The following is a 19,771-nucleotide window of genomic DNA, read 5'->3' as shown; positions in this document are numbered from 1 at the left end:
TCTGCTTTTTAATTAAAAATACCAATCTGCATCGAAAATTTTTCTGAAAATAGAAAGAAAATGAAAACACTGGCCTTTTATTTCCTTCTATTTTAATCGTACCATTGAAAGCATAGTATTTCTTTTTATTACTTAGTCATAGTATTTTTTCTTAACCCGGCATTAGACAGGTCAAAAATAGTTAAGAGTTGTGACACTTGGGGGTGTAGCAAACCCCAAATTGATTCGGTCAGCGATGCCTTTCTGATTTTAGTGCTTTTCTGGGCCCTCTTAGTAGGTAAAATTGAAACTTTTGTATAAAAATATTTTTTTTTGTTTTTATTGGATATTGCACAAAAGTAGATTCTTTCTTTTAGAGTAAAAATTGAGATGCTTTTTTTATTTATTTGCTGAAAATTTTCGATAAAGATACCAAACAAATCGAAACAGAGTGTTATAAATAAAGCTAAAGGCTTTCAAACATAAACAAAACGAATATAATTCTCGCTAGAAACAAAAAAGTTATTGGGTATTCAATTAGTACAATTTTTGCAATAGATGGCTGCATGCTCGAGGCATAAAAATACGGAACACGCTTCATAAACATATCTAGTTTTTCTGTCACGTGAACGTGGGCATGCATAGCATCTTCCCTGTTGATTAGGCCTTGTTTTTTTTTGGTAGGTGGTTCAGGATTTCTACCCAAAATTTTTCTGATATTGCCGCGTAAATCGAAAGCAAGCCTGGACTTAGACAGCCTTTGTCTTTGATCAATTCCATACTCAATGTTTTATGGGTAATAATATTTTCGAACCTGGTTCTTACGTTATCCTGTCATTCCATTTTTTCCATAAAATTTATGGATTTTAACCGAGTCTGCGACATTTTGTTTGTCGTCAATCTCCTGCATTTCTAGGTTTTCTTTTTTGGCATCCTGTTCTAAGTCAGGGTAATCACTATAGATGCCGACAATGTCTATTTCGTCGTCTTCTTCGGAATCATCCTCATCGATAAAGTTTTCGTTATTTTCTACATCTTGGAAACGTCTCTGATCTTCTTTGTAATCTCCCATCAATACACGAGCTAATACAAGCGATAATTCACAAATAATAACCATAGTTGATAAAAATAAAGAACATGCTTGTAGAAAGGATCCTATTTTCTGCATTCTTCTGCATTCTTCAAGCGCTGGGGTTTGTCATACCCCAACTGTCTAATGCCGGGTTAATGCAGTTATGATATAACCCTTTAAAGTGTTGAAAAAGTTATTAAAAAGTACTTACTATTATTAAACGGTTATTCATGCTTCGATATTTATATTTATAACAATATTATATTAATTTATTTTTCAAGGAAACACAAAGAATATAAATATGGAAGATATCCTGATAATTTCCTCAAGGAGAAGCGAAGCAGCGTCGTTATGGGTAGATTACTTCTCGAATTATTTCCAGCAGATAAGTAAACATGCCAACAGGAAACCGTTTAAGTAAGTAAATTGGTCAATAGCCTAAAGACTGCTGTCACTCATCTGCTCTCGGTGTATTTGCGACATTTTATTGATTTTCTTAAATACCTAGCGGCCATAAAAGTGATTAAAGCTTAATAACTAATTTCAAAATTTATCCTAAACACAACTTATGCGTAGATGCCTGTACCTCGACAGTAAAATATGGAATTTAAACGAACGAAATGTAAACCAACACCATAGGAATTTTGTAGAAGGTAGATTGAAAATATTCGAAAATATTAGCATCTGTTTTTTTTGTGCAATAAAATTGTATGTATAGGATTTGATACATGCTTATAAAGCGGAATCCTGTCAGATTATATGTGGTAAATTCTCAACAAATCTCATTGTCCTTTCAATTTTTTCCTATTGACGTTTCTGTTTTCTAATGGATTCGATGTAATTTACCTTCAGATGAATGCAATTAAAAAATTTTCATATATATCATGGCCTGTTTTATAATCTTTCATGTCATAACAAAAGCTATTTTTTATCAACGAGTTCCCTGCCAAAGTTTCCAAATGCTTTTCTTATTTATTTATACTGGTGGGGTTAATATATAAACAATGTCCCTTACTTATTAAATTTATTTAAAGATTTACACTATACTTAATTAACTTAGATAATAATTATAGTTCCTTCAATATCATTCGCAGATTATAAAAACCCTTCTTTCTATTTATTTGAAGAAATTTATAAATTAAACTAATCTCACCAAGCCACGCCAATGCTTATCGCAGACTTTCTTGCAGGAATATTTCGAAGAAATCGTGTACATAAGGCTTCGGCCAATAGAAATGCATTTATGTTTACGATTCGATGTTTTCATTGGTTAAGAGTGGAGATGATAAGTCCACGTGGACTGACGGTTTGTTAATTGTTTACCGTATTTTAGACTGGGAGTAAACATGATTTTTCAGTTCTTAATTTGGTATGAATGGCGTGCGTACTTATGAAATATTGATTATTCCTCTCACAATTGATATTGGAAGAACTATAACTTATCACTAATACTTAACTAACTTATATAATCTCTTTATATTTACCAGATACTTCTCGTTCATTATGACTATTTATTATACACTAAACAAACTCCTTTATATACCCAAAACGAATTTCTCAAGAATTCTAGAAAATAAACCAACAAAAACAAATAAATAATAAGACCTTTCTAGGAATTAGTTCAAATAAACAATGTAAACAAATAGCCTGCTATAATAATAATATTCAAGCGGATTGCCAAATTTTATAATTCCATTATAACCGGATAGATCCGCCTTCATGTCGAGGACGAGTTCGTAACAATAATTATTGAATGAGAATACCAATTTGAATTGATATAATAGAATGTTTTGACCTTTGACTGAAATGAAACCAAATTTGAAAGGTACCAAAGAAGCACAACGAAAATAAATGGAAGATTTGACAAAAAAAATTAGGGTAGAAGGTTTCTCGACGAATTTTCATGTTTTTTGTTGTGCCATATGCGAATCTGAACTTTACCAACAGTTCTTGCAAATACTGCTCTAGGTTTGATTATGCTGAACAGCTTGGAAGGTTTATTGGGGCGGTTGATTTGAACGACGACACCAATTTGCAGTTTGGTCGAGTAGATCGTTGATGTACAGGAAAAAGAGTAGGTGACAAGAAGTATCCTTGGGGAATATTAGCAACATAGATGGATAGTTCTTTGAGAAAGCTACTAAGCCAGCCGATAAGTCAGGACGACAAACCGTACGATCTTGATTTATTTAGAAGGTTGTCATCCCAAACCCTGTTAAAAGCCTTCGATATGTCCAGTGCGATTGTTCTGGAGTCTCCATATTTTTCTATAGCTTCAGTCCATAATTTGGTGACATAGACTAGGAGATCCCTGGTTGATCTATATTTACGGAAGCCGTATTGAAAGTCTCTGATGATGTTAGCAGACTCAAAATATCTCAATGGTTAACGACTCTGTTGTCTTGTTTGTTGTTGAGACAATCTGCCTATGCAAATTAATCATTGGATACTGCGTACGGAGACCCAACAACTTCATTTACGAACGAAAAATTTTAGGCAGCGGAATTCAAACATGGCCGTGACTCACCTCGAGCGTTCGGGATGGCCAGAAAGTGCGACAGCCAACAATATCGGATTGATGTATCCGTGCTTTGGGTGCCGCATTTATTCACTTTGGTCCAAAAGGGCAGTTTCAGCAATATAATTTGGATTTTTTGCATTGAGTCATGATTATAAATGAAAACTAGATCAATTACTAAGATCTTAAAACGAAAAATACTGTCAAAACAGTGGATTTCAAATGGCGAATTTGCTCCGAAAAATATGGTTAGGTTTCACAGTCGGAAAAGCGATGGCAATCGTTTTCTTGGGATCATCATCTTATCTTCAAAAAGGTGAAAAAAGGATCAGGATAATATCAAGGATCATTGCTTGATAAGGTGAAGGGAGAAATTACAAAAAGCGACCGCATTTGAAGAAAAAGAAAGGACAACGAGCCTTCTCACACTTCAGTGATCGCCATGACTTCACGAATGTCCACCGTAGTTAGCATATCCGGCCCCTAGCAACCCTAACCCCTAGTAAACCCGTTGTTGTTGTTGTAAACGTAAATTTTGAGAAAAATGGCGGCAACTATTATTTGGAAGGGCTAAACAGGTTCAAGCATCACTGGACTAATTGTATAAACGATTGAAAAATAAAAATGTTGAAAAGATGGAAAGAATGTCTTGTTTCTTTATTAAATCAGAAACTTCTAAGACAACCCTCGTATATGGTCTAGCGACTACATGTTATCACTGCATACAAAAGTTTTATACATCGACTCAACACATGCTGGGAATATTGATTTATTTTGATCGTTAACAATAAATGGATTTGGCACTACAATCATTTAATTTATCTTGATCATTAAAGTTTTTATAGTTTTTATTTGCCAACAAATGAAAGAAAAAAAATAATTTTCAGTTGTCACCTATTGGATAAGTCGTATTTAGTTTTATTTATTCATAGGATACAATACGCCTCATTAGAAGAAATAATGACAAAATCAGAACAGGAATATAAGGAATTCAATTCGAGAGCTTCAGCGGTAAAATTACAATTGGTTGTGTTGTGTCCAAATTTTATGGAAATGGTAGCTGAGCACACTGAAGATTGCATGGGATTAGGAAAGTTATTATTACCTGATAGAACATTGGCTCTTTTATTGGGAGTTGTAGATGAAGATTTTACTGAAAGCCATAAAAAAGGTAAGCGTAACAAACCCATAATTTAATCAAGAATGAGGAAAACAATGAAAATACTCATGACCATAAGAATTGGACAATTGTATTTTTGATTTTTAGTTAAATGTATATTCTTTCCTTTCTTTTATAACTTCTGTTCCATCTACGTCTGTAAACAGTTAATTTAGTTCATTTTAGCACTGCTTACAGTTCTTTCTTCGTTTTTTTCTTTCACTATTTCATTTCTTATATTCAATGCTATCTATTCATTCTTCTACTACAGATACTCTCTACGGTTTTATCTTGCTTAAATTCATTGTGCATTTCCTTATTCCCGAAATTTATTTCTTATCATAGCCTCATACATCAGGAAATATTCAACAAGTATTTACGATATTAACAAAAATTATTAATTCCATAAGATCGGGAGCTATGCAAAACACAGATTGTTTAAATTACTTTTAGAAGATGAGGACGTTCAGTTCACAAATCTTCTTTTACATACTGAAGTGAGGTGGCTGAGCAGAGATAAAATACTTGAGCGGTTTATCACGCTGTTGCCACAAATAAAGGAATTTATTTCATCAAGAGGCAAATTACGAGCAATTAGAAAATAAGGATTGGCTAATCGACCTCGGATTTCTGAATTAAATTTAAAAATACAAGGGAAAAATCAGCATATCGCTGACATGATTAGTGCAGTAAATGCATTCAAATGCAAGTTTGAGTATTGAAAAAATCATTATCACATTTCCCAAATACAAAATGTACTGTTGAGAATTTGAATAATGGAAATTTTACTGCTACATCATATTTAGAAACTGTAGATAAGCTAATAGAAGAGTTTTCTTCTAGATTTGAAGATTTTTGCAGCTTTAGAACCCGTTCTAAGATTTTCCATAAATCCATTCAATGGTACTGAAGATTATGTCCTTTAAATAGTTTCAGTGTATTTCAATCTTCATAATATCGAAGACCTAGAATTAGAAATAATAAACTTGCAAAGTGATATTATTTTAAAAGTAATGATAAAATGTTTTGGAACTTGTTCGATAAAAATAAGTATCCTATTTTGAGGAAACGTGCGCTAAAATTTTAATTATATTGTGCAACAACATACAATTGCGAGTCTTTGTTCTCAAATATGAAATATTTGAAATCAAAATACCGAACAAAGATTAATGACTCACATTTAGATAATTGTTCAAGGACCGGGAACTCTAAATATTTCTTCAATTATAAGAAATTAGTTGAAACTATGGACACCCACGTTTTACACTGAAATATAAGTATCATTATGTATGACAACAACAAATAAAGTTATAAAAAAATCTGTTTTTTATAATACCTATTTATACCTGTTGATTATCTGTAAAATGTGTGCCATCGGTGAATTTCAAGCTTCAGCTTTATCCTGAAAATGCCCCGTGCCAACAAGTCGCAAGTATTTCTCTCAATCCACCCCCTATTTATCAGATTTAGTCCCACGAAACCGCCTTTCTCTTTCCGAAAATAAAACATGTGCAGGGAACTACTTGAAAGTCAAGGTAGAGCACATGAAAGCCTTTCCGAATGGAGACAACCTGCAGTGTTATAGATTCAACGTTGGCTTCAGTGCAATGTTATCCAGGGACAGTACTTTGAAGGTTATTTCAAATTTTATGTTTCCTTTTACTTTATTTTTGATCAAATAATTTTTGATTACGCCTTGTAACGACTCTTGAATCTTAATTATCCTCATCTGTATGATTTTTTTTTAGTTCTACCAACATATTATCAATGGCACAGAAAGTGTGTAGGACAAGACCAGGACGAAAATTTCACTAAAGAATTCTTAGGACAAGCCATGGCAATTTTGTCGAGAGTGTGGAAGCAACAGATTTCTATTATTTCACAGGAAAAGTCTTATTTTTCTATAACTCCCAAAAAAATTCGACAAGTAAGTATTATTAAATATAAAGAATTTTTTCTTTTCCAAATAAAACATTTTACGGTAATTTTATAGTTTCGCCGTCCCCTCGTTTTTTTTTTGGCTCTAGAAAATCGAAAAATCATCCGAATTCGATCATTTTTTTTTTCAAAATCGTCATTTTTATGGCGAATTTATGAAAAAAAAATATGGGAAATATCTCAACTGGAGATTTCAAACAGTTTTATGACTTTAAATATGTTCATAAACGCATTTCTTTGCATATAAAACGTTCATAACTTTTTTACAAAGCATCAAACGCAGTTCATATATTTTTTTGTTAATCTACACAAAAAACGTACATTTTAGAAGAAAAAAAATTGAAAAATGTTTGTTTATTCATTTTTTATCTCACTTAAAGATTTCATAAGGTTTTCTGACTGTTATCAAAAACGCTCTAAAAAATCCAAAAATCATCCGATTTCGATGAATTTTTTTTCAAAATCTTCGTTTTTACGGCAAATTTATGTAAAAAATGTAGGAAATATTTCTTTTTATGATTTTATATGGTTTTATGACTTTAAATTCTCTTCAACTGTCAACCTTAGTAAGATACCATTTTTTTAATGGTGAAATTTTCAATTTTTCAAAGTTAACTTTTAATATTGTACACTTGACTACAATAAGTGATTTTAAAAATATTTTTGTACATATAACTTCAATGATTACTGCGTGCATTTTCATGAAACCAATATAAGTTTTCATTTTCTTTCATTCCCAAAATATTTTTCGTAAATCCGCCGTAAAAACGAAGATTTACAAAAAAAATAATCGGAATCGGATGATTTTCTAGAGCCAAAAAACGAGGGAACCGCCATTTTACAACATATGACGTTTTTTGAAGCAACGTGGTCACCTTAATGAATGGGATGACTCAATTTTTATAAAAATTTAATCAAATCATTGAAATCTATTTTTATTTTGTGTCGACGTCTGAATCATGCCAAAAACACACACACGGTGTTGGGTGTTGACGGGAGTGAGGGACGGAAACCACTGATTTTTGGGGCAACTGAATCTCGGAAATGGAAAATATTTTTGGGACCCCCTTTCCTAGGTTTTGGAGCACTGCAATTAAAAAAACTGGTGTTTTGGAAACATTTATATGAAATGGTGTTAGATATCCTATTTCATTTTTTTTCTGTACTAACGCGCAAGCGTTACGTCAGTACCAATAAACTCGGAGGATTTAAAATTCCATGAACTGACTTTCTGGGGCAAATCATTTGAATCGGCTTGAAAAGGATCAGAATCTTGAAATGAAAAATTAACGAGCTGGAAATGGCGAACTGCTAGTTGAATAATTATTTTGTAGAAATATAAGGCTTGATTGTTTCGATGTTTGTACTGTTGTCATTGGACCGATCAGTTGGTAATAGTGATAATACGAGGTCTGGCCATTAAATAACGAGACTGCGCGCCTAGAGGGCGCTCTAGACGGGTGGGGTAAAAAACGAGTAGTGCGTTGGAAATCTAGATATCTTGTCTATGAACGTCCCAAAAAAAAGTTTCCCTCACTATTATTGTATTTGTGCAGTAGCGGTTTGAAACGAACGTGTTTTTTTCTCGTGTCGAAAACCATATGTGACAAAAAACGTATCAATTTTCTCGTTAAATTGAAAAAAACTCCGATTGACTGCTATAAGTTGTTGCAAGAGGCATATGGAGACAATTCTCTATCTCGTGCGAATGTTATGGAGTGGTGTAAATGCTTTAGTGAGGGCCGAGAGAACAAATCAAAATTTAAGGCAATGTTGATCGTTTTTTTCGACACTATCGGTATCGTGATGACTGAATGGGTTCCAGAGGATCAGACTGTCAACCATACTTACTATGTGTCAGTTTTGGTAACGGTGCAAGAGCGAGTTCATAAAAAACGGCCCGATTTTGCACCAGGACAACACACCTGTTCATAACGCGCTATCTGTGAAGCCAGTAAGAACACTCCAGTGCTCGAACTCACCAGATTTGGCACTGTGCGACTTTTTTTGTTTCCGAAGATAAAATCTGCTTTTAAAAGGACCAGATTTGGATCGATGGAAGCGGTAAACCAGAGTTTCTCCAAAGAAGACTTCCAGCACTGTTTCGATAAATGGAAAAAACTTATGGAAAGGTGTGAGGCGTGGGGAGGAGAATATATTGAAGGGGAGCATTCGAATGTAGAATATTTTTTATAATAAAACCCTTTTTAGTAACCAGTCTCGTTATATAATAGCCAGACTTCGTATTATATGTTGTTATCTGCAGCTGAGGGAGTCCGAAATTTATATGATGTCTTTTTCCAGGGTCAGAATAGTGTTTTCGTAATTCTAACCTATCCACTTCAAAAAGAAGACATAGTTAAAATTTCCGTTGAAAAAAATGGAGAGCTTTACGAAATTCCTAATGTAAAGAGACGTAATCCCTACCTAATGAAATTCTGGATGCCGGAATCGTTGACGGAAGTTACTGCTATAGTGAATATACTCGTGGAGAAAAATGGTAGCATCATAGGCAGTCGACCCATGAAATGTGAAAGTAAAGTGCGAGAATTGGAAGAAATATTAAGGAGTATCAATAATCCCATTCAATTTATGTGCCAGGTAAATAATGTGATTATTAAATGTAAATAAAATTACTAAAGCTAATATAATTAGACCTAACAAATAAAAATATGAAATATAATTACTAACCCAATGGTATTAATAACACAATTATTGAAGTATTACATTTTTTCAAATAGTTTCGAAATAGAAGGCGGTTTACTTCAATTATATTTCATTTATCGAGATAAATTTACTCTGTGGCTTTTTCGGAAACTATAACGTGAGTTCAGGCAAATCACCTTTCGACTGATTAAAAATCGTAAGCCAGAACGAGATTTAGTTCACAGTTTCCGAAAGTCACCGTTCACTTTTCGGTGAAAATTTCATAATTGATACATAATTATTATTATTTATTTGTGCGTTAATTCTATCATGATATTTATTTAGTTGTTATAGATGTTTAAAATTTTCTATTGGGTAGTTATCATTTACCCCCTCTCGCGGATTTTACACTGAAGTTTAAAACTAATTAGCTTTTTATTAGTATCAAATCCGCAAACCTCAGTAGCCTATTGTGATGTTTATCTTATTTATTTATAATATTACTTACTTAATTCATTTAAACAGTAGACTTAACTAACTCTTTTATATACCAAAAATGAATTTCTCAAAAATTCTAGAAAAAAAGCAAATGAACAAATATATGATAAGACCTATCTATAAATTAGTTCTAAAGAAAACAATATAAACAAATTGCCACTGTGATAAATACAAACATCAAGTGAATATCAAAGGCGCCACCACATTCGCCAAATTTTAAAGTTCCATTATAACTGGACAGGACCAGCTCCACGGCCTATACCGTCGACGAATTCGTAACACAACGCTTTTGAGAATTAACAGATCAGTTACCAAAAAACAATGATCGTGATCCGGGTTACTTACCGAACATTCAGATCATGATCCGGGTTCTTGATTATTTCACCTGATGTTGAATGTGACACTCATGTCAAAATGGTTATTGGAGAACTGTATGCGGCACGTTCTCGCACATTTAATTTGAAATATATTCGTTACTTTGATAAAGAATAATTTATTAACCTAAATAAAGCATACTTTCATTGTCTAAAACGCTTTCCCTACACACTTACAGTCAATTATTTATTTTTATTGAACTAAAAAATTTATATGGCAAAACAACGTTAAGTAATTAGTGCTCGAAGTTTCGTCAAAAACATTACCTCAAAATGCGAAAGTTGTATCTACATTTTTGGAAACTATTGTTGATTCTCATTTAGTTAAACTAAGAATTTATCCGTCTATTTATTACTAATTTCAGAATAACCAAATAAACTTAGTATTTGATGTATATTTTAGGCAATAGGCTTCCACCCAGCCGATAGAGATAATATAGACAATTGGTTAGTCCATAACTTTCAAAAAAATATCCCTCCACATTTCAATGTAATGGCTCACGGTGATTCAAGGCATCCAACTGCAATTCCCGGCCACAAACGTAGTAAGTGCGACATCTTTATTTCATATTAAATTACAATAGTCTTTCAACGTATTATTTCATGTTTTATTATCTAGTAACTCAAATTTATATTTTTTAGGCCATGAGGAGTTTCCCACCCTTCTCCATTTTGCAGCCAAATTCGGACTGGAAAAATTAGCAATGCAATTATTGGAATGTCCCGGAGCTGATGTAGCCTATGAAACTAGAAACATTTATGATTTGACTCCATTAGAGATGGCAGAAGATGGCAGAAGCTAATGGATTCTCCGACTTAGCTTCAATGTTTAGAGGTTTCATAGTAAGTTTTTATTTCGTATACCAATTTGTAGCAAAAATTTTGCATTTTTATAATTGATAATTGTCCTATAAAATAATAATTATTGGATACTGTTTGGGAACTAGTGCGACATTAGTTGAAGCCTGATGATTTGTTAAGGGTGCCTTCCACTGAGCATTCAAGACAATCACGTTTATGACCACGATCTTTTCCATTCCACCTAGTCCAGAGCATTATATTCGTAAACCCAAGTGGAACGGATTACGAAGCGTTGTGTTGGGATAAATATTAGCGAATGGCAAAATGGAAAAATAAAGCGAAAGCTTTGAATTGAGTTGAATTGTTTAATGGAGTGTTTAAACTGATTTAAATAGTAGTAAAATCAAAATATCTTCTGCGGCGATTATAAAATATTTGGTGGTGCGTCATAAGAATGCTTCAAAATTACTTATAATCAAAAATATTCATTTGCTGAATTCTAATTTTTAATTCGAGTGAAAACTTCTAATAGTAATTGCCAAAAATCTTTGCTTAGATTACTTAAGCCCCAAGACAACTTGTATTCATCCGCTTTGTGATATTGTCCCCCCTCCGTTTCTGCATACGTTTTCTATCTTTCACTGATGGTATAGGTAGTAGAAATCGAGTTGAGCTGTGAGTCATACTGACGCAGAACACAATTTTACGTTTGAAATAAAATCATACTACTTATCTTCACAATTTTAATTGGCTTCAGTTCTTTCCTATATATTCCTAGTTGTGGTAATTTCCATCAATTCAATCATATCAGTCTCCTCAAACTTTATGATCCTCAATACAACTTCAGTTTCCTTCTATTTTTTCCATTCTTCATGAATTCAATTCTTGCCGTTTCAGCTTTTTTAATGACGAGCGTTCGAGACAGTCAAAACTACGACAACGAGTGATATCATCGAAAGAAATCATCAAAAGGTACTGGACGACAGTCAAAAGTCAGTCAGTCAGTCGAAATAATTCATTTGCCTTATACTGAATGAAAAATTATGAATACGTAAACTATCCGCGCGCTGGGCTCGTTTGAACCAAAAGCGATTTCATAATACGAGTCATAACTAGATATAGATAAAACCTGGATCCATTACTAAGCTACGACAGTGGATTCCAAGGAACAAACCTACTCCTAAAACGGTTTAAAAGCTTATGGCGACCGTTTTTTGAGATAGTCTTAGGATTATGTTCATCAATCTTCTTCAAAAAGGTGAAAAACATAACAGAAGAGTATGTCATTGCATCATGAAGTAAAGGAAGGAATTGCAAAAATTGCGACTATATTTAAAAAAAAAGAAAGTGCTTTACCATCAGGACAACGCACTCTGGTCATCACAATAACCTAAAATTGTACCTCGAATTGGTTAGCCGCCTTATTCAACAGATCTGGCTCCCAGCTACTTTTTCTTGATTCCTGATTAAAGTTTCAAATGCAGGAAAGATATTTTCATCAGACGAGGACGTAATATAAATGCCTCTTTTGAAAAGAAAGGTAGTAACTATTATTTTTAAAGGTTAAAAAGGTTAGAGTATCTGTAGATTGAGTGTCTAGGCTCAAAAAGTCTTGTTCTTTTGTTAGGTCGGAAACTTTTCGGACAACCCTCGTATTTTTATAGCCGTAACTAACGTTTAATCAGATTTCCTTTTTTTGGAAATTTGCTTTCATAATGAGAAGTTAGATACATATATCATTTTAGAAAACCCACATTTTGTTCTGTATTTAAAAAGCATAATTTCAACGAAAATTAATTATTAATTTTCTTTTTATTATTTTTTTTTGTAGAATATCAACGAATTTACTAGTATATACGCCAAATTGATGGAGATGAGCTTACAGCCAAAGCCTAATGAAGGTAACTAAAATAAATTCTACTATTTATAACTTTATCAATTATTTTTTGCCTTCCGAAGATTTTATTCAATGCAATTGTAAATTGTGCAAATTTCTTGAATACTTTGCACGAGGAAAGATATTTTATAAATCTTTGTTGCATAAAACCACTAGCACAAGATAGGGCTTTTCCGAAACTATGTCCTGAGGTCAGGTAGATCATCTATTAGCTGATTGTGAACCCAAAACCAGATTTTGATCATAGTTTCGAAAGTCGCGTTCAATTTTAGATTGAAATTTCATTATCTACAAGAACGTTTACTTTTTATTGTTTTTTGTGCGTTAATTCTTTCGTGACATTTATTCACTTGTATAATAGATTCTAGATGTTAATATTCGTATAGTGTATTATTCACAAGCGTATAATGCAGGTTATTATTCATGAGGTTTATTGCCACGAGTGCCAACGAGTGAATAATAACTCATTATACGCGAGTAGAATACTATACTTTATCTACGACTACTAAATATTTTTGTTGTAGTTTTTTATTAAATTAACAATATTATTTTATTCTTATGAATATTCCATACAATATTGTTCAATTGAACTTAGTACTTAGTTATCGAAAATTATGATAATAATCAACATGAAAACCTATGTATTAGTTTGATATATACTCTAATTTTACAATATGATGCTACTTATTTATATGATCATCCCTGTTGCCAAATCAAAATAGTTATGCCATATTAAATACTTTCCTTGACTTTTCCGGCAATAAATTTGATTATACAACTCTAATTTCTGATGGTGTTAAAGAAAAGTCACTTCCATTTTCTATATCAATTTTTAAACCCCATGGTTTTTCAAAGTTTTTTCAAGTTTTTTCAAGTTTTTCCAATTTTTTCAAGTTTTTTCAAGTTTTTTCAAGTTTTTTCAAGTTATTCAAAGTTTTTTTAAGTTTTTTCAAGTTTTTTCAAGTTTTTTCAAGTTTTTTCAAGTTTTTTCAAGTTTTTTCAAGTTTTTTCAAGTTTTTTCAAGTTTTTTCAAGTTTTTTCAAGTTTTTTCAAGTTTTTTCAAGTTTTTTCAAGTTTTTTCAAGTTTTTTCAAGTTTTTTCAAGTTTTTTCAAGTTTTTTCAAGTTTTTTCAAGTTTTTTCAAGTTTTTTCAAGTTTTTTCAAGTTTTTTCAAGTTTTTTCAAGTTTTTTCAAGTTTTTCCAATTTTTTCAAGTTTTTTCAAGTTTTTTCAAGTTTTTCCAATTTTTTCAAGTTATTCAAAGTTTTGTCAAGTTTTTTCAAGTTTTTCCAATTTTCTCAAGTTATTCAAAGTTTTTTCAAGTTTTTTCAAGTTTTTTCAAGTTTTTTCAAGTTTTTTCAAGTTTTTTCAAGTTTTTTCAAGTTTTTTCAAGTTTTTTCAAGTTTTTTCAAGTTTTTTCAAGTTTTTTCAAGTTTTTTCAAGTTTTTTCAAGTTTTTTCAAGTTTTTTCAAGTTTTTTCAAGTTTTTTCAAGTTTTTTCAAGTTTTTTCAAGTTTTTTCAAGTTTTTTCAAGTTTTTTCAAGTTTTTTCAAGTTTTTTCAAGTTTTTTCAAGTTTTTTCAAGTTTTTTCAAGTTTTTTCAAGTTTTTTCAAGTTTTTTCAAGTTTTTTCAAGTTTTTTCAAGTTTTTTCAAGTTTTTTCAAGTTTTTTCAAGTTATTCAATGTTTTTTCAAGTTTTTTCAATTTTTTCAAGTTTTTTCAAGTTTTTCCACTTTTTTCAAGTTATTCAAAGTTTTTTCAAGTTTTTTCAAGTTTTTCCAATTTTTTCAAGTTATTCAAAGTTTTTTCAAGTTTTTTCAAGTTTTTCCCAGGTTTTCCCAGTTTCATGTGAATATTCACAAAAAACCGTTTTTCTATTTTCACGACGATTCATTTTTACGGCAAAACAAAAAAACCGCCCTTATACACTACACTACCGACACTAGTCGTATATCTATATCTTATATCTTGTTATATAACAATTTTATTTGATAAAACTGTTTGAAAAATCTCGTAATTATTTTACATTTGTAGATGCTGACGGTTATATGATACCAAAAAGTATGCAGCAATTTTACAAAGTATGTCCTGCACCACGACCAGTTGTGAAAGACATAAATCTACCTTCACCAACAGGTCGCGGCAATGAATGGCCCGCTAGTAGTCTAGAATACATACCAATGCACAAGCCTGGTAAGGTTTTTAGCAGTTAGTTGATATGGTTTTTATATTGATAAACTACGATGCAATTTGTGATAATAGATCAAAGTAACGTGTTTATGTTATTTCAGTCACGACAATACACGAAGACTCAACGTCAGAACCAACAAATAATCTCCTGAATAAAGAAGAATCCGTTAGAGCAAGAACCCCCGTAGAATTAGTACAAAAACACGCTAAAACCAATAAAAAATTTGATGATTTTGAAGATAAAGTACAAAAAGAACTAGTAGAAATAATAACAGACTTCAAAAACAATATTCATTCCATAACTCAAGCCGAAAAACTTGTAGAAGAGTGGAAAAACAGGAACGATGTGCAAAAGTCTTTCAAGGAAAAGCAAGAACAACTAACAGAAATGCGACTCAAATACGAACAAATTCAAAATAAAATGAAATCTGCAATGAAAAAACCAACTCCGTTTGAGAGAATGAAAAAATTGTTTTCTAAACCGAAGCATGAAAATAACTTGAAGGTTTCTTACACGAGCTCCAACTCTGATTCTTCTTCTATCAATAATAGGCCCCTTCGAAGTTTAAGCAGCTCCAGTTCAGGTTCATCAGGAAGGATCAGTACTCTTAGCGGATGTAGTTTAGGCGATAGTGGTACTATTTCTGATAATGAGGATAGAGCGGTGAGGATTTTTTCAATATAACTTCTTTATTACTATCACAATTAAAAAAAAAGTTTATGTTAACTTATCAAAGGTGTATTTGGATTTGGTTTGAACTTAAAAGATTATCAGAAAATATGGAAATTGCTAAATTATTTTACAAAAAATTTATCTAGCAGTTAAACAGTATAATGAACTATGAGAACTGCTAACTTCTAAATATTTTTCTATGCGAAAGATCATCAAACTTCTAAGTTTTGTATAGAATAAATCTGGTACTTGGTAATCCAGCGGATCGGTCATCATTAAACGTTTACCGGATCAATGTTTGGCACAATAATGAATCTGTTGCATGAGTATACTCGGCCGAGTATTTACTAGCATGCTTTTTTCGCATGTGAGTTCAGATGAAGGTACTGTGGTTCTTTGAATGTAGAATATTTCTTCTTGATGGCACTACCATCTGTATAACTGACGTCGTCTGCCCCAATGCCAGTGACCATTGAAACCTTTACTCTCTTTTACTCCTGATAAATAAAGTCGATCTAATGTTTTTGATTCTATTTTTCACATCTTGAATTGTTAAGTTTGGGTACTGAACTGTGGCAGAATCTCTTAATCTGTAATATACAGCTTCTTGCTTGTGTTTATTTTTATAATTATCACATTTTGCATTCCGCAAATACTCCTCTTTTTCGATCCACTTGTGAAAACAAGTTAAAGTTAAGCCGAGACTAGTAAATATTATTCTGAAATTCTGTCCCAGGAACCAAAATACAGTCAATACTATGATTTTCATCGGAGTAATGTGATGAAGAAAGTCGTTAACCAGCAAATCTTGAGATATCTCAGGCTGTTAATCTCATCAGCGGCTCTCGTAAACATAAATCAACCGGAAATCTCCTGGCAGATATCACTAACATATGAACTGAAGCTATAGAGAAATATGGAGAATCCAGAGCAATCGCACTGGACATATCGAAGGGTTTGACAGGATTTGGCATGACAACCTTCTAAATAAATCAAGATCGTACATCTTCCTGACTTATCGGCTGGCTTAGTAGCTTTCTCAAAGACCGATCCATCCAGGTCGCTATCTATGGACACACCTCAGACAGATTTAAGGTCAATGCCGATGCTTCCCAGTGATTCATCTCTTTCTCCTGATAAAACTGCAAACCTGACGATGGCACACTGGTGTCGTCGTTAAATAAGCAACAAACTCGGCTAACACCCAAATTCATAGGCAGCAACAGATCACCACCACTAATAGCGATCTTGAAGACATTATAGTGTGGAATGGAAGCAATCAAATTGAGTTTAATGCAGCAAAGACCAAAGCTGCTGTTTTTACAAAGAAGTTTGGCACTGTAGTACATGATTTGATACTGTCTTCACATAAAATTTCACCATCACCGAAAATTCGCTTGTTGAGAGTTTAAACTGAGAGTAATAAGTCCTGGAATAGTCACTTGGTCGAATCAGCTAAGGCAGCGTATCAAAAACATGGAGCCAGCGTCAAGACCAAAAAACTATGTATACCGCAACGGCTTCTAATCCTCTACAAGACCCAGATTCGTCCATCTTTGGTGTATTGCTCGCACATATTGAGCTCGGCTCCCAAGCATACCTTGAGGATGCTTGACTCAATACAGATAAGAGCAATTCCATTTATAGGCGATCCGGAGTTGACCAGAAACTTGTAGAGCTTGGAGCATAGAAGACAGTTCACTGATCTGACTCTGTTTACTACCACCGCAGATGCGCTAGCGATCTGTCTAAGTTAATCCCACCTAAAGCAATATCTGCAAGACCTACTCGACAGGCATACGTAGCTTATGAGCACCGAGTTCGCCTGTAGACGCCCAAAATGTCAATTTATCGATACTTCTTTCTTTGGAGAAGTGCAAACTTTTGAAATCAGCTACTAAGTTCAAGAAGTTCAAAAGCTTTTTGGTTTAGATCCCCGGTCATTCGGGATTAAAGAGGGACGAGGAACCTAATATACTTACCAAAATACCAGAAAAGGAGACGAAAAGCTTTTCACTGATCTGAAACCTTTCTGCGATTAGGAAAATGTGATTACAATGCATTTCAGGTGAAACAAAAAATCTGAATGAAATTTACACTGGCCGATTCTTCCATTACAAAAATTTCTTTTATGACTGATAGAGCAAAATCTAAGACAAATGATTACTTTTTTTTCTTTTTTTTTCTTTTCACTGGCTTTTTGTTAGGACAGCTACATCAGGAAGCACCTAATGAGACTAAGTTTAGCAGAAACTGGGGAAGAGTTAGATCGCGACCTTGCAGCCATTCCAGATAATGAATTTCCATAGTATTCTGATCCTGGATCGCGAGCTTTAGATAGTCTAGCTACGATGATAGCAGTACAACGTTTCCTCCTATTCATAATCCATATCTATAGATCGAAACGCCAATTAGTCTTAAAAAACACATTCAAATATTGATTCAAGAGAGAATAAAATTAACATATCCATATGTTTAAAAGATCATAATCTATCTTATTTTTCCAGTTAATGCCCGGTAAACACAAAGACGTTGAAATAAGGAATGATTTGAACAAAGTAGTACTAGAATTGAATTACAATACACTACCCGCTCCGAAACCTTTCGTCAAGACGCGAGAAGAACATTCTTATGAGTTAATCCAGGTAAGATCGAATTTAATCTTAATTTTCCCCCTATACTATCAATAGTTTTTTCAACATAACGGCCGCAAAGATTGCAATACCCTTTCTGTCCCTTCAAAGAAAAATGCCATTTTTTGAGATAAATGATCGGATGTTTATTTCATTATAAAGAGGAAGGTATGCCGTTAATAATGGAATACAACATCAGCCAAATGGCCGCCATGACTGCGCTTACAGGACCATATCCTTTTCATGAAATTTTCCGTAACCAAATTGCAAAGCGGCTGCCCTATGTCCTCGATATCCTCACGAATTCCATCTTTGAGATCTTGAATCGATGCTGGACTGTTGGCGTAGACCTTATCTTTCACGTAGCCCCAAAGGAAAAAGTCGCAAGGTGTTAAATCACAAGATTTCGGTGGCCAATTGTGATCACCTCTTCGAGAGTTAACACGGTCCGGAAATTTTTCCCGTAAAAGATCGATGGTTTTGTTGCTTGTGTGGCACGTAGCGCCGTCTTGTTGAAAGTAAACGTTGTCCAAATCAATACCATCCAATTCCGGCCATAAAAAATCATTAATCGTCTCTCGATAGCGCAATCCATTCACCGTAACTGTTGCTCCAGCCTCATTTTCGAAAAAGTAAGGTCCAATGACACCGCCAGACCATAAACCGCACCAAACAGTCACGCGTTGAGGATGGAGAGGATTTTCAACAATAACTCTTCGGTTTACCGAGCCCCAGATTCGACAATGCATTTCAAGGACCCAATCAGCAAAGACACGACGTTGTTGATGATCGGCCGGCTTGAATTCTTGTGTTAACTGTACTTTATAGGCATTAAGACCCAAGTCTTTATGCAAAATACGGTGTAATGACGTTTGTGGAATGGCTAATTCCAAAGAACGACGAGGAGTGGACAAACCTGGGTTTTCTTCAACACTTTGGGCTACAGCAGCAATATTCTCAGTTGTTCTTGAGCGACGTGCACGGGTTTTATTCTTCACATCACTAACTTGTCCCAACAGCTCAAATTTTTCCACCAATTTCTGTATTGCGGTTCGAGAAGGTGCTTCACGTCGACCCAAAAATGTTTTAGTTTTACGAACCGTCTCTGCCAAACTTTCACCATTTTTATAGTGAATTTTAATAATTTCAATGCATAATATCCACGATGCAAGTCATTTTTACAGTCCAAGAACAGCTTAATTACATCATCGGTTTATTCTCCATCTTACATTGATCGACACTGCACTGTTACCCACCATTACAGATGTTCAGACAGCATTGGTTTGCGACTGCGCTGTAGACCTTGTCAACTACTACTTCAATATTTATATATAGATGGCAGTATCATATTAGAATATAACATTTAGAGGAAATTAAAACAATTAATCTATATAAGC

The 19,771-nt window shown here is 33.3% G+C and overlaps 1 protein-coding gene across 1 annotated transcript in view; it reads left to right on the top strand.

Annotated features, from left to right (window-relative positions):
* LOC130897303 (phosphoinositide 3-kinase adapter protein 1) overlaps positions 1 to 19,771 on the top strand; it is a 95,101-nt gene that overhangs the window by 72,721 nt on the left and 2,609 nt on the right. Inside the window, 11 exon segments of the mRNA XM_057806079.1 lie at positions 1,333 to 1,468; positions 4,502 to 4,740; positions 6,477 to 6,655; positions 8,971 to 9,267; positions 10,588 to 10,729; positions 10,827 to 10,972; positions 10,974 to 11,027; positions 12,817 to 12,886; positions 14,913 to 15,071; positions 15,170 to 15,732; positions 18,249 to 18,386. Of these exon segments, the coding sequence (XP_057662062.1) occupies positions 1,333 to 1,468; positions 4,502 to 4,740; positions 6,477 to 6,655; positions 8,971 to 9,267; positions 10,588 to 10,729; positions 10,827 to 10,972; positions 10,974 to 11,027; positions 12,817 to 12,886; positions 14,913 to 15,071; positions 15,170 to 15,732; positions 18,249 to 18,386 (2,123 nt within the window).

Source organism: Diorhabda carinulata, chromosome 8, assembly GCF_026250575.1.
Source record: "Diorhabda carinulata isolate Delta chromosome 8, icDioCari1.1, whole genome shotgun sequence".
Classification (NCBI taxonomy): domain Eukaryota; kingdom Metazoa; phylum Arthropoda; class Insecta; order Coleoptera; family Chrysomelidae; genus Diorhabda; species Diorhabda carinulata.
Note: the sequence above shows the minus strand (reverse complement) of the source record. Positions and strands in the feature narration are given on the sequence as shown.